Genomic DNA, 24,243 nt, shown 5'->3' with positions numbered 1-24,243 from the left:
CCTCCCAGCGGCGTCTTAGTTCACGCCCCGCCTCCAAAACCGCAAGACACTGTTTGGCTCTTGTTTCCTTCCAATCCTGAGTACGCCGCAGCCCTCCTCTCGCTCAAGACCCTGCCCCTTACTCTTCTGGTCCTCAGCCTCCCACCCCGCCCCTTGTTAGAAGCTCCGCCCCACATCGTGGTTCTGCCTCCACGCCAGGACCCAGCCTCCGCAGCAGTCCCGCCCCACACCGCGGCCCCGCCCCCGCACTTCCGGGCGGCGCCGGCGGGGGCGCTCGGGCCTGGGCTTCAGGGCTCTGGGCTCAGGCTCCCGGCTCAGGGAAGCGCTTGCGGCCGTTGCGGCCACTGCCGCCGCCGCCGCCGCAGGAGCCTGCTGGGGTCGGGCTGGAGCCTCCTTCCAGAGAGGGCTGGTGAGAGTGAACGGCCGGTCTTGGTGGCGCTCTGCGGCCTGCCTCGCGCAGCCTCCGGGCCACGGGTCGCCGAGCCGTCGCCGCCGACGCGATGGGGGCCCCCGAGGGCCGCGCCCCCGCCGTGGCCCGCCCGCTGAGCCGCCGCTGAGCGCATGGGCCTCGCCGGGCCGGGAGCCAGGCCCGGGGCCGCGCCTCCACAACCGCCGCGCGCTGGTGAGTAGTGGGAGCCGACGGGCGCGCTCCTGTGGCGCGGAGGCCTGCTGCCCGGGGCTGCGGGAGTAGGCCGCGCTAGGCCGGCGTACGCGGACCCGGAAGAGAGGGGCGCGCGGGTTGCGGGCGGGAGGCGTGTCGGAGCGCGGCCCGCGATGTGCGAGGTTGTGCCCGACTCAGGGAGACCAGGGCTCCAAGGGGACGCTGAGCAGAAGAGGTGGCAGGCTGCGTAGTATGAGTAGATGCGTGGGGACTGCATGGTGTGCTAGACATATGGGGAGAAGGGCTTTGGGGGGCCGATGTGCCAGGGACAGAATTATAGTAGGGCATGGGGAAAGCAAAGGCCAGTGTGAACAGGACAAGAGAGTAAAGAAAACCAAGGATTCTAAGAATGATCTACAGTTGGGTGTGTGCCTGCTAAGTGTGGTGTACTTGCTCTTGGGTCTGGGACGATGTGGGTGAGTTGGTGCTGAGGAACTACTGGTGCTAGACTATGTGTGTGTCCTCCCTTTGCGTCAGCCCCTAACCCCTATGAAAAAGTAAATAAAAGTAGGGACGAGTAAGAACAATCCAAGGAGGGCACTCTATGGTGTGGTTTGGCTTGCCAGATACCTACTTGTCTGGTGTTCATTGCCTTATTTTACGCTCCCCACAAATAAAACAAAATCACTCAAAACCAAAACACAGGAGACACGTTTTTAGTTGGTCTTAAAGAAAAAAGAAAAAAAACTAAGGATTTTTTTTTCAGCTCATCTTGAGGATAACTTGTAAAGAGTTCTCATTACATGTGTACTCCTTCCTTTTACTCTGCCATGTTCCTTTACTCATAACCTGTTTTGGAGAAGATGGAGTCTGACTTTACCTGAGAGACTGGTTTCAATTTTAGAGCTCACTTCAGGGTCGAGAAAGTATATGAAGCACAGGGATTTTGTTTGATTTTTTTCAACAGTATTGACTTGTCTTACATCTTTCAGAGAAATAAAGTGGGTTATATTGTCTGTTAAGACTTTATGTGATGGGGGACTGGACTAGATATGAAATGAGAGCCCTGACCTTTCAAGAGTTTAATCAATGGCTCATTAGTATGCTAGTCATATTATTACTTCCACATTCAACCTAAATCATAAGCTTGGAAGTTATACTTGAGTATAAGCAATATATACAAATACACCCAGGGCTGTGTGTTTTGACAGTGTCAAAGGAAATTTTATATATGATGTCAGATTTGTATATTACCTGTATGGAGTCACTTTATAGGTGTTTGTTGCAGATTTGAGGCTAGATTTGGTGCTATAGGCTTTGGACTTTTCTGAATTATCATAACTGCTTTATGTGTGGTATTTTTGCATGCCTTAAATGTTAAATGTTCTCTGTGGGAGCCCAGGGATTATTGGCAATTGGGCAGTTTCAGTGTTAGTAATCTGTGGGAACGTTCATGTTCAGGGACAGGTGGCCAGGAGTGCAGGCCCCTTTTTCCTGGGATGATATCCTAGATAAGAGCATAGTAGACATGATGGGCTGGTGTGGTGTTCAAATATCTAATGTGCTTACCACATGCAGATAGAACTCCCAGAAAGTGGGAGGTCTATGAGCAGCAGACCACAGTCATAAGCTGTGACCTTAAGAAACAGGCTGGTCCTGCTGAGGCTAAGATTATAGCTTGCCTAAGAAGTCATTAGCTGCAGAAATGTCATAATTGAGACCCATCTTTTATTTGTACATGCCTCTTCCTTGTAGCTATTAGTAATCTAGCCATCAGCATTGTTCGCAGGTGAAGTGTGTATTGTGTAAGAATGAGCAAAAGATGGATTTCGTGGAAGTCAGGGCTCAACACTATAGACTGGTGACCAAGGACAGCCACTCTCTTTTAGGTTGTATATGTGCATCTTGTTGTTTTTTGTTTTGTGTCAGGATCTCTTATACCCCAGACTGCCCTCTAACTCTCATGTAGCCAAGAATAATGAGTTTCTCATCCTTCTGCATCTACCTCCATACAGAGACGGGCAGCATCACTTTCAGTTTTCTGCAGTGCTGGAGATCTGGGGATGAAACCCAGGTCTCAAGCTTTCTAGGCAACACTCTACCATCTGAGCTGCATCCCCAACCCATGACCTTGAACTCTTTTATTTGTTTTATTTTTGAGACAAGGTTTCTCTCTATAGTCCTGCTGTTCTTGTACTCTGACTGCTCTATAGATCAGGTTGGCCTTGAACTCAGAGATCTGCTTCTCTTTACCTCCCAAGTGCTGGGACCATCTACGATCTGGCTGACCCTGAACTTTTGATCAGGTCTTGAATTCTCCCTCATTTTTCCAAGTGCTGAGATTATAGATTTGTGCCAATACACTGGCTTTATTTATTTATTTATTTATTTATTTATTTATTTAGACAGGTTCTCATTTTATAGCTCAGGCTAGCCTTGACTCAGGATGATCCTCTTATCGCCTCAGCCTCCTGAGTGCTGAGATTACAGGCATGAACCATGATGCCTGTCTTTGTTTTTAGGATTTGTTTTGTTCCAGTTATCTGACTCTAACATATGCCTCTCTCTAGCTCACTTTTAGCTGGGAACATTTGGGGCTGTGTTGCTGTCCCTTGGATATATTGAGAGTTGGATATATTCAGAGGCACTGCTGGAGATCTCTAAGAGTAGAGGTGGTACAGTTTTCATTTGTTAGAGCTAACCATATTTCCTGTATGCTTCTTTATTGAAAAAGCATACTTGTATTTGTAACTGATTTTTTTTTGTACCTTTTCTGTCTTTCCAAAGTCACCATATGCTAGCTATCAGAAGGGAATCTCCTTGTAAGAGAGAAATTAGCAGCCAAGTACAGCTTTCTGAATCTCTAAGGTTTTCTGTGTTGATGATGCATAGATGCCTCTGAATGTGCACTGTGTCTTTCCATCACTGGTCCTCAGTGTGGAAGGTAGCCAGCCTGTGATTGCTTGATCTCTTAGCTGTTGAGAGCTGGAAGGACATCTTGCTGTGTGGTTGTTCATGAGGCATGCCGAGTGTGAAAAGTAATAGAATAGACAGGAACTACAGAGACTGTTCAACTTGTCATGTGGCTGTCTACCTGAGGACCTGTAGTGTACTGTGCCTCTTTGTTTCTGAGTGTCACTAGAGCAGGTGAGGTGATTATCTTCATGAATGAGGGACCAGCTCACTGATGCTGCTGACTGAGGATAGAGGCGCATTTCCTCTTTTCTAGCTTTCCTGTCCTGACATTCATTTCTTTAGCCAGGATAGGTGATCTTCAGGCCTTACCATTGAAGGCATCCCTTGCAGGAGAGATGATCCAGGCTTTCACTTAGTGTGAGAGGGCATTCTTGTAAAAGTTTCAGAAATTGCCTTAATGATAGAGCAAAATTTGTGGCCAAATATGTCTCTGCTGGAAGTCTGCACTGAGTCTCTGCTCCAAGTGGGAATGGGAGGGCATCCCTGCGCATCTCAAGAGAACCTCTGGTGTTTCCATGGACCACCTTTCCTAATCCTTGTCCTCTTAATGGTTTTAACAGGAGAGATTGATTCCCTTGGGAGCTGTAAGTACTGAGGTATTAGGGTGCAGCGCTCATTGTTCACTGATGCAGAGTCCCAAAATGAATATCCAGGAGCAGGGTTTTCCCTTGGACCTCGGAGCAAGTTTCACCGAAGATGCCCCCCGGCCCCCAGTGCCTGGAGAAGAGGGAGAACTGGTATCTACTGATTCGAGGCCTGTCAACCACAATTTCTGCTCTGGGAAAGGTACCAGCGTTAAAAGTGAGACCTCAACAGCCACCCCAAGACGTTCAGATCTGGATCTGGGATATGAGCCTGAGGGTAGTGCCTCCCCCACCCCACCATACTTGAGGTGGGCTGAGTCACTGCATTCCTTACTGGATGACCAAGATGGGATCAGCCTGTTCAGGACTTTCCTGAAGCAGGAGGGCTGTGCTGACCTGCTGGACTTCTGGTTTGCCTGCAGTGGCTTCAGGAAACTTGAACCCTGTGACTCAAATGAGGAAAAGAGGCTGAAGCTGGCAAGAGCCATCTACCGAAAGTACATCCTGGATAGCAATGGCATTGTGTCCAGACAAACCAAGCCAGCCACTAAGAGCTTCATAAAGGACTGTGTCATGAAGCAGCAGATCGATCCTGCTATGTTTGACCAGGCACAGACAGAAATCCAGTCCACCATGGAGGAGAATACCTACCCTTCCTTCCTTAAGTCTGACATTTATTTGGAGTACACACGGACAGGCTCAGAGAGTCCGAAGGTCTGCAGTGACCAGAGCTCAGGGTCTGGGACAGGGAAGGGCATGTCTGGATACCTGCCAACTTTGAATGAAGATGAAGAGTGGAAATGTGACCAAGATGCAGATGAGGAGGATGGCCGAGACTCTGTCCCCCCCAGCAGGCTCACCCAGAAGCTGCTATTGGAGACTGCTGCCCCGAGGGCCCCCTCAAGTAGACGGTACAACGAAGGCAGAGAGCTCAGGTGAGTTCGGCACAGGGTGTCCATTTTCTATACACAGCTCGGAGACCTGGCAAAGGAGCAAGGAAAAGGTGTTGGTAACAGGTGGTCTTGTTTTTAACCCCTGCTGGAATCTCTGCTGCTGCTGCTGCTGCTGCTGAATTACAGTTTTATTTCCTACTTAGTTACTTAGGTGTCTTTAGATACCTTCTTATATTTTGTATTGAGAATGCAACAAACAAGACTTTGCCAGGTGTAATCTTGCCTACTTGGGAAACTGAGGCAGGAGAATGGAAAAATTGAGTGTCAGTTTGGGCAACTTGTAGAGATTCAAAATGAAAATGTGTAGAGGTTTGGTAGAGTTCCTGCATAGCATGCAGGAAACTCTGAGTTCTCTCTTTAGTAACACATGTACTGCTAAATATAGGGCTTTGTGAATTATAAGCATATGGCTTGTGAATTATTAGAAGCATGGGAATTCTTAGAAGTTATAATGTTTAAACTTTACCCTTGAGCACCAAATTCATGTCTTCTTGCATAGAAGGACCTTAACCCTTAATAATGAGCGGGAAATACGTTCAAATGCATAGAGAATTATAATTATTTTATTTTTATTTTAGACTCATTTAATTTTTTATGTGTATGAGTGTTTTGTGTGTGTGTATGTATGTATGTATGTATGTGCACCATGTATGTGCCTGCTGCCCACAGAAGTCAGAAGAGGGTGTTAGATCCCCTGAGACTGGAGTTAACAGATGGTTGTGAGCCACCATGTAGGTACTGGGAGTCAACCCAGGCCCTCTAGAAGAGCAACGAGTGCTTTTCTAAGCCATCCCTCCAACTTCCTCCCCCACCTTGCTAATTTTTTTAATCAGTATTTTGTGTTCTTTCTGGAGAATGAGTCAGTAGTGGGACCGTTTCTATGTAGTCAGTTGGAATGTTCAGAAACTCCTGATGGCTATGCTTGGAGTTCCAGAATTGGATCTTTTTCTCCATGGTGTGATCAGCAAAGGATGCTCTGATTGCGTGTTCTGGCATGTGCAGCTTGAAGAGCAGTGTAGCAGTACTCTCCAGAAGTGATCATGGCTTTGAAACTGTTCTCTTCAAGGGTTTCTCTTCACCTTTCTCTATAATGAAAAGTTTACACTGTGTGTGTGTGTGTGTCTCCATCCACCTTATATGGTGGGGTGGGGGAGGCACTGCCCTCAGGCTCATATGTGCTTTGTGTGTGCATGCGTGGTATGAGAACTACTTACAGGAGACAGGTTTTTTTTTTTTTTTTGGATTTGTTTTTTTTTTGAGACACGGTTTCTCTGTATAGCCCTGGCTGTCCTGGAACTCACTCTGTAGACCAGGCTGGCCTCAACTCAGAAATCCACCTGCCTTTGCCTCCCAAGTGCTGGGATTACAGGCATGCACCACCACCGCCTGGCCTATAGGAGACATTGGTTTTTTCGAGACAGGGTTTCTCTGTATAGTTCTGGCTGTCCTGGAACTCACTCTGTGGACCAGACTGGCATCGAACTCAGAAATCCGCCTGCCTCTGCCTCCCAGAGTTCTGGGATTACAGGCGTGCGCCACCACTGCTTGGCTATAGGAGACATTCTTATCCTATGAGTTCTAGGTTTGGTGTCAGAGCCCATCACCTGCTAGGCTGTCTTGTCAGATCAACTTTACTGTTTTTTAAATTCAGTATCGTTGTGGTTACAGGAATCTTGGTTGGCTGGGTTAGTGCTTATCGCACTTGTGAGCAGAGTTTGCATTTTTTGCCTATTACCCTAGAACTTATGATTAAAGACTTAACTTATCATTGTTTCCAAACTAAAAACCATTTCTAGATGTTGAGATAGTCAATGTTTTGAACTAGGATTGAGCTGAGTCTAATGTCTCAGGGATTAAATCAAGTGGGTTCTCAAGAAAGGAGGTTCATTGAACTATAAAGAAAAGCAGTAGTCAGATGTGTTGGAACATCCCTTTAATCCTATTACTCAGCGAAGCAGAGGCAGGCAGATCTCTGAGTTCAAGGCCAGCCTGGCTTACTGAGCTAGTTCCACACAGTGAAATTCTGGGGGATTAGGGGCGCTTTGTACATGGACACGGACGGACCGGGGCTGTTCTTACGTTTACTGTAACCACAAAGAAATAAAAATTGGTCACTTAACAAAGCTACAGAATTAACACATCTTTAATTTAAGAGGCATAATTCAGTATATACTATTTTTATTTATTGTCATTAGCCAAGTGCTGTTTACTTAGCAAGATTTTAAAGGACAATTTGTTTTGTTTTATTTTGGAGACAGGGTCTTATGCATCCCAGGTAGACCTCAAAAATTCCCTCCCACCCCCTTTTTGTCTTGTTTTGTGTTTTGATACAGGGTTTCTTTGTGTAGCCTTAGCTGTCCTAGAACTAAGTGTATAAACCAGGCGGGCCTTGAACTCACAGATATCTGTCTGACTTTGCCTCCAGAGTGCTGAGATCAAAGATGTAGGTAACCACTATCAGGCTGTTTTGATCATTTTGAAAGCAAAGTCTAGAACTTGCTGTGTAGCAAAGGCTGGTCTTGAACTTCTTTCTCTTTTGTTTCTACCTCCCAAACCTTGAGATTTTAGGTATATGCTACCACATCTGACCTCTTTTTTATTGTTTTGTTGCTTTTTGAAATTTTAAGATTTATTTAGCCAGGTTGTGGTAGCACTGGGCAGTGGAAACAGAGGCAGGTGGATATCTCTGAGTACAAGGCCAACCTGGTCTACAGAGTGGGTTCCAGGACAGTCAAGGCTACACAGAAACCCTGTCTTGAAAACTTGGGAAAAAAATTTTTTTTAAAGATTTATTTGTTCATTTGTGGGAGGGGATGGGAGGGACATTGCCTACAAAGCCAAAAGAGGGAATTGGAAACCTTTTTTTTTTTTTTTTGGATTTTTTGGAGCCACCACCGCCCTGCAGAATTGGAAACTTTAGAGATGGAGTTACAGGAAGTTCTATGAGCCACCTTACTTGGGTGCTGGGAACTGAACTTTAGTTATGGGCTCTTAACCCTGGAATCATCTTCCTAGACACTTTTTATTTTACGTCTTCTTTCCTTCCTTCCTCCCTCCCTTTCACAGGGACTCACCTTGTATGCCTGGCCAACCAGAAACTCACTAGGTAGACCAGGTTGGCCTTGAACTCACAAATACCTACTTGGTTCTTCTTCCCCAGTCCTGGGATTAAAGGTGTGTGTCATCACATCCGATCCCCTGTTTTATTCTTGAGATGGGGTCTTAACTCTTTGCTCTCTTTGGTCATGAGCTCAGCAGATCAAGTACTGGGTTATAAGAATGGCTCCATATTAGCTGGGCGGTGGTGGCGCACGCCTGTAATCCCAGCACTCTGGGAGGCAGAGGCAGGCGGATTTCTGAGTTCAAGGCCAGCCTGGTCTACAGAGTGAGTTCCAGGACAGCCAGGGCTACACAGAGAAACCCGTCTCGAAAAAACCAAAATCCAAAAAAAAAAAAAAAAAAGAATGGCTCCATACCCACAGTTGGTCTTTTTTTTTTTTACATTTTATTTATATGTCTCTGTGTTTGTATGTGTGTACATGTAGTACACAGCACATGCGATGGTCAGAGGACAACTTGCAAGTCTTCTCTTCTTCTACCATGTGAATCCTGGGGTTTGAACTCAGATTGTCAGGCTTGGCAGCTAAATTAGCTTTTTACCCATTGATCTATTTCTCCAAGGCCAGAATGTTATAGATGGTGAGTTTTGTTGTTGTTGTTGTTATTTTCATTTTTTAGACTTATCTTATTTTTTGTGTTTGTGTGTGGGCATAAGTGTGTGAATGTGTACTACATATAGAAGGTGTGCTTGGAGGCCAGAAGAGGGTGCTGGATTTCCTGGAACTAGAATACTAATAACTGGTTGTGAGCCTGACGTACCTGCTCTATAGCTCCACAGTTTTAAGAGGTATGAATTAGCCTGGCAATTTGCTGAATGGTTTGTACTGAGGCCCAGGGATGTGACACACTACCTGGCAGACGTGGGTTTTCTTGATAGGTGATCCTGGCCCACAAGTTTGATTTTGGTTGCGTTTCCTGACAAGTCTTAATGATCAGGTCTGAAGTAAGCACTTGGCTGTTGGTTTTAATCCTTAACTTCTGAAATGATCTCTTACATTTATGTTTGCCGCTCTTACCATTCTTGCTAGCTATGTTCTTCCCTGTACCTAGAGTCTTCTGGATCTTTTCCTAATGTCTTTCTGAGACCAACACAGGGGTATACTCCTGGGCAGGCTTGGTCCATTGATATGGAGTAGACTTCAGATGGTGTTGACAGCAAGAGCAGTATAGTGGCTTGGCTGGGTGCCTGCTGCACAGCCCTCACTACTCAGAAAACAGGATCTTGTAGACATGGTAACTAGCCCTTGCTCTCCAGCCTTCTTGCAAGAGGAACTGTTAGGCCTGTCTGTCAGTTTATTGAGTGTTTCTGGTGAGGGTTAAGTAAACAACAATAGTTTTTTTCAAGACAGTTTCTCTGTGTATCCTTGGCAGTTCAGAAACTTGCTCTGTACACTGTTGAAGGCCAGCTTTGACAACCAAAGGATTAAGCCAAGTGGGGTTGGTGCTAATAGCCATTGAGGGCGGGGAGGTGGGATGGGGGGTCAGCCCTGGTAGTGCTGCCATGACAGAAGAACCTAATTATCTGAGGCTGGTAATCTATGTGACTGGCAAGAAACTCTGAATTCTTTAAACTCTAGGGGAATGGCAAGACAGAGAAGAGAAAATACATATACTCATACATATAGACTTAGTGTCTGAAGCAAGCACGCTCCAGTAAGCAGGCTCCAACAGCTTTATGCATATACATTCATACAGACAGACACACATTCCCACCTTGGGTGAATTAGCAAAGCTCTAGCGAACAAGCTCTAACCATTTTACATAGATACATACATAGTAAATCAATAGAGCAAAAGTCTAGTGAACAAGCTCTAACTATTTACACACACACACACACATGTATACATACACACACGTATACACACATTTGATGGATAGAGCAAAATTCTAGTAAGTTCTAACCATTTTGCATATGTACACAGTTGGTCGATAGAGCAAAGCTCTAATGAGCAAGCTCTAACAACTTTTATTTTTTTCTCTTAGTTTTTTTATACCACCCCAGACAAAATTCATTATGTAAAATGAAGAATTACCTCATTAAAAAGCAGATAAAATAAACAGATAAAATGTTATACAAGAGGGAATTACAGCAGGATTGTTGAGAAGTACAAAGCAGTAGTTTTATCTATTTTTCATTCAGTAAGCTCATTATAAGTTCAAAGCAATAGTTTTTTTATGTTATTGATTAACAAAATTTTTACCAAGAAGCAGGTCATCTATCTTAGTCTTTTTTTTTTTTTTTTTTTTAGATTTGATTTTTCCGAGACAGGGTTTCTCTATATAGCCCTGGCTGTCCTGGAGCTCACTCTGTAGACCAGGCTGGCCTCGAACTCAGAAATCTACCTGCCTCTGCCTCTGCCTCTGCCTCCCAGAGTGCTGGGATTACAGGCGTGTGCTACCACCGCCCGGCTCTTAGTCTTATTTTTGAAGTCTAGCTAATCATCTGTTTTCTGATCTTATACTCATAATAGAGTTACCTATTCCTTGTCCATGACCTTATCCTGATGCACACCTGTGGCCTCATCTCAAGACCTAACCTACAATGAATGTTTTCCTTGATCATTAATTCGGTCCAAGCCTAATTTTCTTTCTAGTGCAGTGTATGTGCTTGTAACTCATGAAAATCACTGTACTACTTTTATAACCTAGCTGTAGTCTATGAGGAGGGGCACATTATATTCTTGATTCTAACTTTATTACATCTTTCTGGCAAAATGACTAATACCATCTCCTTAAATTTTCTATCAATTACACTTATCTTCCTAAAACTATTTAAATCAAATCAAGAATACTGTAATATCATTAATTAGTCTAAACAGTATTATAAGAGTTCATCTTGGGGCTGGAGAGATGGCTCAGAGGTTAAGAGTACTGACTGCTCTTCCAGAGGTCCTGAGTTCAATTCCCAGCAACCATATGGTGGCTCACAACCATCTATAATGGGATCTGATGCCCTCTTCTGGCATGCAGGCACATGTGCAGGCAGAACACTGTATATAATAAATAAGTCTTAAAAAAAAAAAAAAGAGTTCATCTTGATGTTGATCTGTAAGAAATTTGCTCAACAGAGTAGGCTAACACCCAGGAAGCAATCATAACTGAGTAGACAGAAAGGGTCTTTCTTCGTCCAGTCACACCGTGTCAGAACTGTGAGGAAGCAGTGGCCCTGGGACAAAGCCCCTGGGGCGGTGACTTTCCAGGGCTCACCCATTGCTCACTTGTCTACTGCTGTTCTTCCTGCCTGTTGTCTGCCAGGAGAGCAGACTGGCCTTGGACTCCTGGAGATCCACTTGCCTCTGCCTCCCAAGTGCTTGGAGGAGATAATGTCTCCATCAACCAGTAAAAAAAAAAAAAAAAGAAAGAAAGAAAGAAACTATAAGAGGAAGCACCCAGTAGGTGCATAGCTATGAAGGTTAACTTTGGGGCATGATTTGAGGGAGTGAGAGGCTCCAGTGAGAACATCTGGTTTCACTTGATATTAGCCAAAAGGCCAGGAAGCTGTGAGAGAACATCTATGTAGATTCAGATGAGGTTCTAATCTGTTGAGCCTGAGTTTGAAGACTCAGGCACAGGATGTCTTAGACTGACTTGATCTATTATGGTACTATCTCTTCATGGCCATGAATAAAATTCATCATTTAGTCTGACTTCCCTGTAGCCCTCTTGTGTACTCTTGCAGTTGCCTTTTGGGCATGGGGCTAAGTCAGAGAGCAAGTTCCTGTTGCTGTGCCTACCATTTTCCAGATGTCGGGCTGGTTCTGTGGAGGGAATTCTTACTACATGACCTCAGAATGAGAAAGCTAGATGTACCTATACTGTCTTGTTTGTTTGTTTATTTATATGAGTATACTGTAGCTGTTTTTCAGACATATCAGAAGAGGGCATCAGATCCCATTACAGATGGTTGTGAGCCATCATTGGTTGCTAGGAATTGAACTCAGGACCTCTGGAAGAGCAACCAAGGTCTTAACCGTTGAGCCATCTTTCCAGCCCCCTCCTAGTCAGTCTTAACATACAGATTTGGATTTTCGGGAAGAAAACTTGAGAGTTCTTGCCCTTGGTGTCTGGCTAGCTCCCTGGCCCTTTTGGAACTTACATTTCTCCCCCATTACCATTATGAAATGTCTGGACAGAAGCCAGTGAGTAGCCCCGGTGTTAAGTTCCCAGGGAACATATACTTTCCCTATGTGACCTACATCCAAAAGGCTTTTTTTTTTTCTAATAATTTATTTAATTTCATGTGCATTGGTGTGAGGTTGTCAGATTCCCTAGAACTAGAGACAGTTATGAACTGTCATGTGGTTGCTGGGAATTGAACCTGGGTCCTCTGGAAGAGCAGCCAGTGCTCATAACCACGAGCCTTCTCTTTAGCACCCAGATCCAAAAGTTGGGTTGTTTGTTTGTTTGTTTGTTTGTTTTTTGGATTTGTTTTTTTTCCGAGACAGGGTTTCTCTGTATAGCCCTGGCTGTCCTGGAACTCACTCTGTAGACCAGGCTGGCCTCTCAGAAATCCGCCTGCCTCTGCCTCCCAGAGTGCTGGGATTACAGGTGTGTGCCACCACCGCTGCCACCACCACCATCATCCAGCAACATTGTCTTATGTAGTCCAGATTGTCCTTAAACCTGTTCTATGGCTTGAGAAATGTAAAAGGTTATTTTTAAGTATATATATATATATATATGTATATATATATGTGTATATATATGTGCACACACACACACACACACAAGTACAGGAACCCACTGAGGCCATAGATATATATTCCTGAGAGAGATGGAATTACAAGCTGTTGAAGTGCCCAACATGGATGCTGAGAATCAAACTTTGGTCTTCTGCAAGAACAGTACATTCTATTAACTGCTAAGCTATCCTTTTCCTCCCTTTCTCCCAATTTTGTATATTATGTGTGCATGCACACATACCGTGGTGTATGTGTATGTCAGAGAACAACTTTGGGGAGTCCATTCTTTCAGCCTTGCATGGTGTCTTAGGGTTTCATTGCTGTGAACAGGTACCATGACCAAGGCAACTCTTTTTTTTTTTTCCCGTTCAAGAATTACTTATTTACTTTATATATGTGAGTATGCTGTCACTATCTTCAGACACATCAGAAGAGGGCATCAGATTCCATTGCAGATGGCTGTGAGCCACCATGTGGTTACTTGGGAATTGAACTCAGGACCTTTGGAAGAGCAGTCAGTACTCTCAACTTCTGAGCCATCTCCCCCACCCCACCCTTTTTTAAAAGATTTATTTATTTGTTTTATGTATATGTGAGTACACTATAGCTATTTTCAGTCACACCAGAAGAGGACATCGGATCCCATTACAGATGATTGTGAGCCACCATGTGGTTGCTGGGAATTGAACTCAGGACCTTGGAAGAGCAGTTGGTATTCTTAACTGCTGAGCCATCTCTCTAGACCTCCTAGGCAACTCTTATAAAGGAAAACATTTAATTGGGGCTGGCTTAAGGTTTCACAGGTTCAGTCCATTATCATGGTGGGAAGCATGGTGGTATACAGGCTGACGTGGTGCTAGAGAACAAGCTGAGAGTTCTCCATCTTAAACTGTAGGCAGGAAAAGGTGATTATCTTCCTGCTGACCGCCAGGAGGAAGGTCTGGTTCTACACTGGGCGGGAGCATAAAGCCTAGGAGACCTCAAAACTCACCCCACAATGACACGCCCTCTCCAACAAGGTTATACCTACTCCAGTAAGGCCATACCTCCTAGTAGTGCCATTCCAGGTGGGTCAAGCATTCAAACACATGAGGCTATGGTGCCAAGCCTATTCAAACCACCACATGTGGATCCCAGGGATTGAACTTAGATTGTCAAGCTTGTTCAACAAGCACTCTTTTTGTTTGTTTGTTTGTTTGTTTGTTTGTTTGTTTGTTTTTCGAGACAGGGTTTCTCTGTGTAGCCCTGGCTGTCCTGGAACTCACTCTGTACACCAGGCTGGCCTCAAACTCAGAAATCTGCCTGCCTCTGCCTCTGCCTCTGCCTCCCAAGTGCTGGGATTACAGGCGCGCACCACCACGCCTGGCTCTCAACAAGCACTCTTACTCACTGAGTCATCTCTGCAGCCCTCAAGAAATATTTTTTGTGACTATGCAGTGAAAAATGCAAAAATTATTTCTGAACTAAGTAAGTAGAACTACCTTTTTCCTTTAAGTTTTTTTGATGTGCTCACACCTTTAATCCCAGCAAAGGCAAAAGAATCTCTGAGTTCAAGGCCAGTCTGGCTTACATAGAGAGCTCCTGTCTGTCTTTTTGTTTCATTTTGTTTTTGGGACAGGGATTCTCTGTATAACGCAGCCCTGACTGTCCTGGAACCAGCTGGAGCTCTGTAGACCATGCTATCCTTGAAGTCTCAGAGATCAGCCTGTCTTGATCTGCCGGTCTAGGAATCCTGAGTGTTGGGATTAAAGGTATGGGTCATCATGCCCTGGATGAGAGAACCTGTTTTAAAAGTAAGAGAAGAAAGTTAGTTAGTTTTGTTTTGGGCTGGTGAGATGACTCAGTAGTTAAAAGAGCCTGCCTCTGAACCCGAGGATCTGAGATCTGAGTTTGATCCCTGGGAACTACTTAGTGAAACAAGGGAAATGACTTTCATAACTTCTTTGACATCTACAAACACGCCATGGCACGCCCCCCAATATACACAAATAAGTTAATAATATGGAAGAGTTAGGTTCATAGCGAATTTAGAAACCTCAGCTTAAGCCTGGTTTATTGGTCCATCCCAGCACTAAAGGGAGTCAGAGGCAGGCAGATCTGCATGAGTTTGAGGGCAGCATGGTCTACAAAGCAAGTTCCAAACCAGACAGGGCTACACAGAAGAATGCTGTATCATTACCAAAAAGAAAAAGAAAGAAAGAAACCCTAGCTTAATAAGTTCACAGGCTTATGTTTTATGAAAATGAATACCTTCCTACTGTGCTTTTTTATAAGTATTCTGCAGAATGAGGATGTTGTGGAGAAGATAATATGCGGGAGGTGCAGAGAGTCTCCCACCAGATGCCTGTGGTGTCAGCCCCTACTTGGGCATTTAGCCTCCTGAACAAAGCTTATGTTTAGATGCTGGTAAAATTCCCATCTGGGTTCTCTCATGATTGCAAAGGTGGGATGGTGGACAATATGTTGAGGGTTCTAACACTAGGTCTTCTTTCCTCTGCCTCAACTTGGTCTTTGCAGCATCCCAGGGGTACTCAGCCACCTACAATCTGTTTAACTGCAGCTCTGGTCCTACCATGTGAGCTAGCTACCATGTGAGTGCAGGGAACTGAACCCAAGTCCTCTGGAAGAATAGGCTGTGCTCTTAACCGCTGAGCCATCTCTCCAGCCCCATTAGAGCAGATCTTAAATATACCATCCCTTCTAGCAATGCTGCAGAGATTTCTTATGAACCCTGATGTACCCACCATAGTATCTGTACATGGTGTCAAACATGGCCTTTCCTGCCATAGTCATGCAAAACTCCACAGTCTGCCGGACTTCCATGGCATCCATGAAACACTGTGGGTAGTGGGTAGGACAGGGAATTGGATCCCAGTCCTGGGCTCCAGGCTGTGTGATGCTGATACCCGGTGCTGGTTTGGTGGGTTTATGAATGGGAAGCGGCTTACAGCCAACATAAGACTGAGTGCTTTATGGTTGTTGTCTCTGTGGACCATACTGCTTTGGCTCTTACAGTAGTGTTTGAAAAAAGCAGGGATTTATATATTTGGCACAGGTTGCTGGCATGTGTACATTTCATTGTGACCTCTTTTGAAATTAAGCTGTACCTGTAGGTCAGATGCCTGTTGACTCTACCTGTGTCCTTGTTTCAGTATGCCAATTGGCCATGAAAATTCAAGTCCGTGCCTTTTGGCTTTGACAATCTTTCTGCAATACAGATTTCATATATTTTCATATATTTATCCTTCAGCTCTTGCTTGTGGCACCATGGGAGTTGGTGAAAAGCAAGTTAGTCTGACACTGACAGTTCTTCCTTCAGCCTCGTCTAGCAAGGTCTGTGCCCGTATTCAGGAAGAAACTAGCTTTGCTTTCCCCACTATATCTCACCAGTGAGAACATACCACGTGAGTCGTATAACCTTAGAGTTATGAATTCCAAAAAGTATGATCTGCAGGAACATTCAGGATGTCTCTTCAATCACTACTGTAGGATGGGCAACCATCTTAACACTAAACATATATAGCCCCTTACCATTTAACCATCTTTCTGTGGAGCTAAACATTTAGTGCTTGAGTTAAAGTCCTAAGTCTTCCCCATCCCTATACTCCAGTCCCAGCCTTCTGTAAGTCATTGATAAGTCTAAAAAGTAAGCTGGGCGGTGGTGGCACATGCCTTTAATCCCAGCACTTAGGAGGCAGAGGTAGGTAGATTTCTGAGTTTGAAGCCAGTCTGGTCTACAGAGTAAGTTCTTAGGACAGCCAAGGCTATACAGAGAAACCCTGTCTCAAAAAAACAAAACAAAACAAAAAACAAAACAAAACAAAACAAAAAAATCTAAAAAGTAAGTGTAGCTCTTATTTGATTGGACAGTGGTCAGCCCTATGCTGTATGTCTCTAGCTGGGTGGTATATCCTCATTCACTGTCAGCCAGGGAAGTTCTGACTATTGTGGGTCTCTTCTGAACTCTATGCCCTTTTAAGTAATATAAATGTTTTCTTTCCTCCCCCTTTTTCCTGTACTTCTCCCCGGTGGTGGTGGTGGTGGTGGTGGTGGTGGTGGTGGTGGTGGTGGTGGTAGAGGTGGTGGAGGTGGTGGTGGTGGCGGTGGAAGGAGGAGGAGGCGGTGGCGGTGGTGGCAGCAGCAGCAGAAACAGCAGCAGCAGTAGTGGTGGTATTGATTTTTCTCCAAATTGTTACTGACTCTAGTCTGCTGGGCACATTTTCTCAGGCAGATGTTGATGGATCAATTCCTCTAGAGCGCTAAGTTCCCCTCTGCTCTCCTTCGTCAGGGCTAGTTCCCCAGGGATACTCTTCTGTACTGCTGGCTGCATGGGCTTTTTCTTTATTTCTCAGGCATACACATGGTGCTTAAACATACATGCAGGCAAAATACCCATATATATGAAATAAAGAATATTGACTTAGGCATGGTGGTTCATAACTTTAATGCTAGTACTTGGGAGGGTGAGGGCTTCCAATTTAAGACCAGTCTAGTTAAACAGCATAAGACCCTATCTCAAAAAGACAAAAATAGGGGGCTGGAGAGGTGGCTCAGCAATTAAGAGGTTCAATTCCTAATACCCACATGGAAGCTCACAATTATCTGTAACTCTTAAAATCTGACACTCTCATACAGACATACATACATGTAGGCAAAACAACAATGCACATAAAAAATAAAAAATAATTTTTGCAAAAGGCAAAAATAAGCAGTGCTTTATAAAAGCCTGTGCTTTATTTATGTATTTATTTGTTTATTTTGTTTGCACATGTATCAGTCCTCTACATTATTTTTGTTTTGTTTTTTGGATTTGGTTTTTTCGAGACAGGGTTTCTCTGTATAGCCCTGGCTATCCTGGAACTCACTCTTAGACCAGGCTGGCCTCGAACTCAGAAATCTGCCTGCCTCTGCCTCCCAGAGTGCTGGGATTACAGGCATGTGCCATCACTGCCCGGCTAGTCCTCCACATTTTATGTATATTCCCCCAGCACTCACCGAACTCTGTGTAGCACTGTTCAACTATTCTGAAACTCATTCTATAGACCAGGCTGACCTTGAACCCAGGTCAGTCTGCCTCTGCCTCCCAGGTTCTGGGTTTAAGAACATGTACCCATACCTCTGGGCTTTTTGAGACAGGTGCTGGGTCTTTATTTAGTCTTGGCTGTCCTGGAACTTGATAAGTAGATCAGACTGGATTTAAACTTACAGAGATCCTCCTACTTCTGCCTCCCAAGTGCTGTGATTAAAGGCATGTGTCAAGAAGCCTGGTCTCTTGAATTTGGCTTGGTACCATGGGCCTGTATGTATCACTTGAATGCAGGAATTCAAACAAAAAGCAGACAAACCTGGCGGTAATCCTAGTGCAGAGACTGAGGGAGAATCATAGGTTTGAGACTATTCTGTATAGTGAGTTCTAAGATTATCTGGGCTACATAGCAAGATGCAGTCTTAAAAAATGAAAACCTCCAAACCAAAAAATAATATAAACTTTAAATAAAAAGATGCATACAGAGCCAGTAAGATGTGTCAGTTGGTGAAGACACTGTCAATCTAAGTTTGATCCTCAGTACCCATATGACTTCTATAAGTTTTCCTCTGACCTCAACTCATTTGCTATGCATAACCTATGCGGCCTCCAAAATGAATGAATGAATGAATGAATGAGCGAATGAATGAAGGCTTGCCATAGTACTGTACACCTTTAATCCCAGAACTTGGGGCTGAGACAGGAGGATCTCTGAGTTTGCGGCTACCCTAACCTACATGGTGAGTTCCATGACGGCAAGGGCTATTAAGAGAGACTCTGTCAAAACAACAACAAAAACAACAACAAAATTCCAAACCCAAAACAACAGAGAAGATTGGGATAGCTTAACTTTTTTTTTTTTAAGATGCATTTGTTGTGTTGGGAGAGATGGCTCAGTGGTTAAGGGCATTGCCTGCTCTTTCAGAGGTCCTGAGTTCATTTCCCAGCAACCACATGGTAGCTCACAACCATCTGTAATGAGATCTGATACCTTCTTCTGGTGTGTCTGAAGACAGCTACAGTGTACTCATATAAATAAAATAAATTTTAGAAAAAGATGCTTATATTTTTTGTTTACAGTTCCAGGACATCTTACTCTCTTTTCTAGTCTTCATGGTCACCAGGCTCACAACTAGTACAAAGCATATATACAGGCAATACACCCATACACATAAAATAAAAACAACAAAACACATTAACATTATGTTGTTGGAAAAATACAAACAGGATATATTATAAATTTATGTAGTGATCACTAGTTCACACCATGCAAAAAGTGCATTAATCAAGTGCATTAATCAGGCTTTTGTAGGTTCTAAACTGAAGGATTTTTTTTTTTTTTTTATTTCTCTGCAGAATCCTTAAAGCCTGTGACACTTAAATTTGCTAGCCTTTCTCTTTGGAAGATAAACAATGATAACAAAGATTAACAGACCTGTTGTTCATTTTGAATCATTAAAACTTTGTTCAAGTCGGCGGTAGTGGCTCACGCCCAGCAGTTGGGAGGCAGAGGCAGGCGGATTTCTGAGTTTGAGCACAGCCAGGGCTACACAGAGAAACCCTGTCTCGAAAAACCAAAAAAAAAAAAAAAAAAAAAAATCCTTTGTTCGACCATGGCTAGACCTTCTTATGTTCTTGTTATGTTGATAAAGCTATGCTGCCAAGCTATTAGCTGGACTGTTTATATTTGGTTCATCTATCAAGAGACTGAATTGAGGTTAAGATAGAAGATATAGTTATGTTGAAGTCCATCAACTCTGAAGATTTCTAAGCATGCTATCATGGTTAGATAAAGCATTTTGGATAAAAGCCTAATAGTTGTTTATTTGAATAATCTTTAGAAAATTCTATTCTGCCAGGCAGTGGTAGCACACTCCTGTAATCCCAGCACTCTGGGAGTCAGAGACAGGCGGATTTCTGAGTTCGAGGTCAGCCTGGTCTACAGAGTGAGTTCCAGGACAGCCAGGGCTATACAGAGAAACCCTGTCTCGAAAAAACCAAAAATCCAAAAAACCAAAAAAAGAAAAAAGAAAAGAAAATTCTATTCTAAAATTCTATAAGAAGGTGCTGATTTTCTGTCCCAAGTATAATTGGGCTCCACTGAATGTTATTTTCAGTGGTACCATCCCACTGCTTCTCTCCCCCCTCCCCCAGTTCTCTTGAAATTGCTTGAAGTCTCTATTCAGACTGGGGTTGGCATGCTCTGTTTTTTCATGGACAGTCTGAAATAAGTCCTCTATGTTTGCATTCCTGTTCCCCAGTGGTCAAATCACTTTTTAAGATTTATTTATTTGGGACTGGAGAGATGGCTCAGCAGTTAAGAGCACTGACTGGTCTTCCAAAGGTCCTGAGTTCAAATCCCGGCAACCACATGGTGGCTTACAACCACCTGTAATGAGATCTGACACCCTTTTCTGGTGTGTGTGTGTTTTTTTAAAAGATTTATTTATTTTACCTATGTGAGTACACTGTCGCTGTCTTCAGACACACCAAAAAAGGGCATCGGATCCTATTACAAATGGCTTCGAGTCACCATTTGGTTGCTGGGAATTGAACTTAGGACCTCTTGAAAAGCAGTTATGCTCTTAACTGTTGAGTCATCTTTCCCACCCCTAGATTTTATTTTTTGATTAAAAAATATTTTATGTGTATGGGTGTTTTGCCTACATACATGCTTGTGCACCATATATATGCCTGGTACCTGCAGAGGCTAGAAGAGAGCATTAGATCCCCTAATTGGAGTTACAGGTGATTGTAGTGGCCGTCTTGATGCTTGAGAATCTAACCCTAGGTTCTCTGAAAAAGCAGCCAGTGCTCTTCATCCTGAGCCATCCCTCTGGCTTAAATTATTTATTTATTTATCTATCTATCTATCTATCTATTTATTTATTTATTTATTTAAAATTGTGTATATATTGGCATGAACACCTGGGGACTTAAGGTGTCAGATCTCTAGAACTGAAGTTACAGGTGGTTTTGAGTCACTTGACATGGGAGTTGGGACTGGACTTAGGACCCCCTGCCAGAGCATCTTTCCAGCCCCTCTTTTTAAAATATAACATAATATAACATATTGTGTGTGTGTGTGTGTGTGTGTATGTGTGTGTGTGTGTGAGACTTGTAGACATTTGGTCTACAAGTCTGTATGGATATTCAGGCTGTGGGTACTTTGTGCCTTTGGATGCCAGAGATCGTCAGATTCCTCTGAAACTGCATTTACAGAATTTAGTTGGAATGTGGATGCTGGGAATTGAAACTAGGTTCTTTGCAAGAACAAGTTCTCTTAACTACTGAGCCATTTTTCCATCCCTTTCATGAATCTTTACCAACTTGAAGTGTGTTATACATTGTGACACTTGAGTAATAGTTTATCCTGAACACATTTCCCAAAGCCTTCTGTGTCTCTAGCTGAAAGAGTTATTCCTTAGTCATCTTGTGAGTCCGAGTACTGTAGTACTAGGTACTGTTGTCTTGGTGCTTGATGGTGTGTATGATATTCAATCTTGTGGTCCTAGGTGCATGGAGTCAGCAGTATGGGTGGTCCTGGATGCTGTGGTCCTGAGATACTGTGTTATGGTGTGCTATGCTCAATGCTATGGTAATACATGGATGGTGTGGTTGAGTGCTATGGTACTACTGGGTGTTGGTATATATGTATATATGAGTAGTATATATGATTCTAATTGCTGTTCTTGTATACAGTTGTCAAATACTTTGTGGGTAGGGTTTAATTGGGTGGCATGTCTCTCAAGTTCATTATGCCTTTATGCTGAAGATAACTAAACTGGTGACCCTTTCTGTGGCTATGACTTCTTTCCCAGGATGGCTTTTATTTGAGACAAGATCTTGCTGTGTATCTCAGATTAGCCTAGGACTGAGGTATGGCCCAGGCTGGCCTCATACTTAACAGAGATCCTCCTGCTTCCACCTCCTGAGTGCTGATATTGGCAGTAACAAATGTCAGCTACCACACTTGGCTTTCCTATTTTAAGGTGTTGGGTATTGAATTTGGAGCCTTATTCATGGTAGGTAGACACTCTACCAGTGAGCTACATGCCTGTCTTACCCTGAGGATATCTTTAAATATGTTCATTGTTGTTAGTGTTCTTTCATGGTAGTGCAGGTTTTTCCCTTTGAGTTTTTTTCCGTGTTTCAATAAGACACTTGTATTTCAGTTATGGGTTCTTTTTGATAATTTCTTCTCTGATGTCATTTTTTGGATACTTTTGTTCCTTTACATCTCCCTGTTTTTTGTTTTTTCGTTGTTTTAGTTTTGAGAGCCTGTGCATTATAGATCCTGGATCTTATGAAATGATGCCTTCCCACTCCTTTTTTTGGGGATGGAGTCTTACTGTGTGGCCCTGCCTAGCTTGAAATTCACTATGTATCCCAGGCTGGCCTTGATCTTGCAGAAGTCTTGAATGTTGGGTTTACTGGCATATATCACCACTCATGGGTCTTAAAACATTTAACATAAGAATTAAGAGGAAAAAGACATGTGGACTAGCTAGTTAGAGAAGGTCAGGCGTGACACCCATGTAGCATGAAGATGATGGTGAAAGGTCATTTGTCATACAAATTCATTATGAGTGAAAATTGCATCCTTCTCAGGAACACAGTGTTCTGTGTAGCAAATTTTCCTACATGAGACATAACTAAATCTTGGCTTGTATGTGGGTGCTTCCCATTCTTGTATAGCTCAGGGTTTCATACCTGACCCTCTTGAGGACCTTTACTCATCATAAGAAAATTGGACCTGACCATGGTGTTACACGCAAGTAATCCCAGCCGTTTGGAGGCAGAAGCAGCCAATCTCTGAGTTTGAGGCCAGTCTTATATATATCAAGTTAAATAAAGTTGATAAATATATCAAGTTTCACGCCAGCCAAGGCTATGAGATCATTTCAATAAACTCAGAAAGGAAGAAAGAAAATTGGTTTCTTAACTCAGATAAATCTATTTCTGCTTCCTGAGTGCTAGAATTAAAGGTATATGTCACCACTGCCTGGCTCTGGCTATCTGTTTTTAAAATGTTTCTTTATTGTGTATATGTACATACACACACTGTATGTATGCTTTCAGTTTTTGGTGTATGTGCAGGTGTACCTGTGGAGACCAGAGCTTGTCAGATCTTTTCTCTCAGATATATTGAGGCAGATCTCTTTCTTGAACCCACTGTTTGCTGATTCTGTTAATGCTCCACTTCCCATGCACTAGGAGTATGGGGACCAGGGTCGGGGCAGGGGTAGATCCCATCCACCTGACATTTACATGCCCTATTAGGTGTGAGGAACAAAGACCCTTTAGTGAAAGCAAGGCAGTTTTAAAGCTTTGCAAAGTTAGATGTCAGTGTCAGCTCAGAGTGGGATTTTTACACCCCTAAACAGAGGTCCCTTCCTCTTTTTTCCTCATTGGCTGAATAGGCAGGAGAGTACATCTATTTTGTTGTTGTTGTTTGCTTTTTTTTGTTTTTTGAAACAGGGTTTCTCTGTGTAGCCCTGCCTGTCCTGGAACTCACTCTGTAGACTAGGCTGGCCTCGAACTCAGAAATCTGCTTCCCACTATTTAAATTTTACTTCATCAGAGAGAGTGTTTATCAGATTTGTGACTTACAGAAGTATTCTGAAACCATTTATAGGAGTCCAGGCTCTCGGGTAAGGACCTTGAAGAAAGTGATAGAAGCTGTGCAGTCACTCAGGTGCAAGCAGAAAAGAAAGGGGTCTCTAGTTTAGGACCACACTTCTTTCATGCTCTGACTAGCGAGTCCCGTGTGTAGTATTGCAGAGTTTTCTCATTTCAAATTCCTCTTTGCATCCATTAGTCCCTAGCTTTCACTTTGATGTTAAGAGACACATGGAAGGACTAGAGAGATGGCTCAGCAGTTAAGAGCACTGACTGCTCTTTTGAAAGTCATGACTTCAAATCCCAGCAACCATATGGTGGCTCACAACCATTTGTAATGAGATCTGACTCCCTTTCCTGGAGTGTCTGAAGACAGCTACGGTGTACTTAACATATAATAAATAAATAAATCTTTTTAAAAAAGAGAGAGAGATATGCAATAGATAGATTTGGTGCAAAAAAGAAAAGGCAAGATAAACAGAGGTGTCTATCTTTCTGCCACCCAGAGACTACATTATATAGTCTGGATTCCTCTAGATTTTTCTTAATACATAGTCTAGTTTTTAGTTCAACAGTGGGATTAAAATCTGTATCATCAGCTAGGCAGTGATGGCGCATGCCTGTAATCCCAGCACTGGGAGGCAGAGGCAGGCGGATCTCTGAGTTCGAGGCCAGCCTG

General features: G+C 43.5%; 1 protein-coding gene across 2 annotated transcripts in view; it reads left to right on the top strand.

Moving 5' to 3' along the window:
• Positions 1-240: 240 nt before the first annotated feature.
• Axin1 (axin 1) overlaps positions 241-24,243 on the top strand; it is a 51,486-nt gene continuing 27,483 nt past the window's right edge. Inside the window, exons 1-2 of one of the 2 annotated variants that reach the window (XM_052194832.1) lie at positions 241-622; positions 4,138-5,096. In XM_052194832.1, the coding sequence (XP_052050792.1) occupies positions 4,204-5,096 (893 nt within the window). In that variant the 5' untranslated portion in view covers positions 241-622; positions 4,138-4,203. The remainder of the gene's footprint in view (positions 623-4,137; positions 5,097-24,243) is intronic. The other variant, XM_052194831.1, reaches the window with a different exon arrangement.

This window comes from Apodemus sylvaticus, chromosome 10 (assembly GCF_947179515.1).
Source record: "Apodemus sylvaticus chromosome 10, mApoSyl1.1, whole genome shotgun sequence".
NCBI classification, from domain to species: Eukaryota; Metazoa; Chordata; class Mammalia; order Rodentia; family Muridae; genus Apodemus; species Apodemus sylvaticus.
Note: the sequence above shows the minus strand (reverse complement) of the source record. Positions and strands in the feature narration are given on the sequence as shown.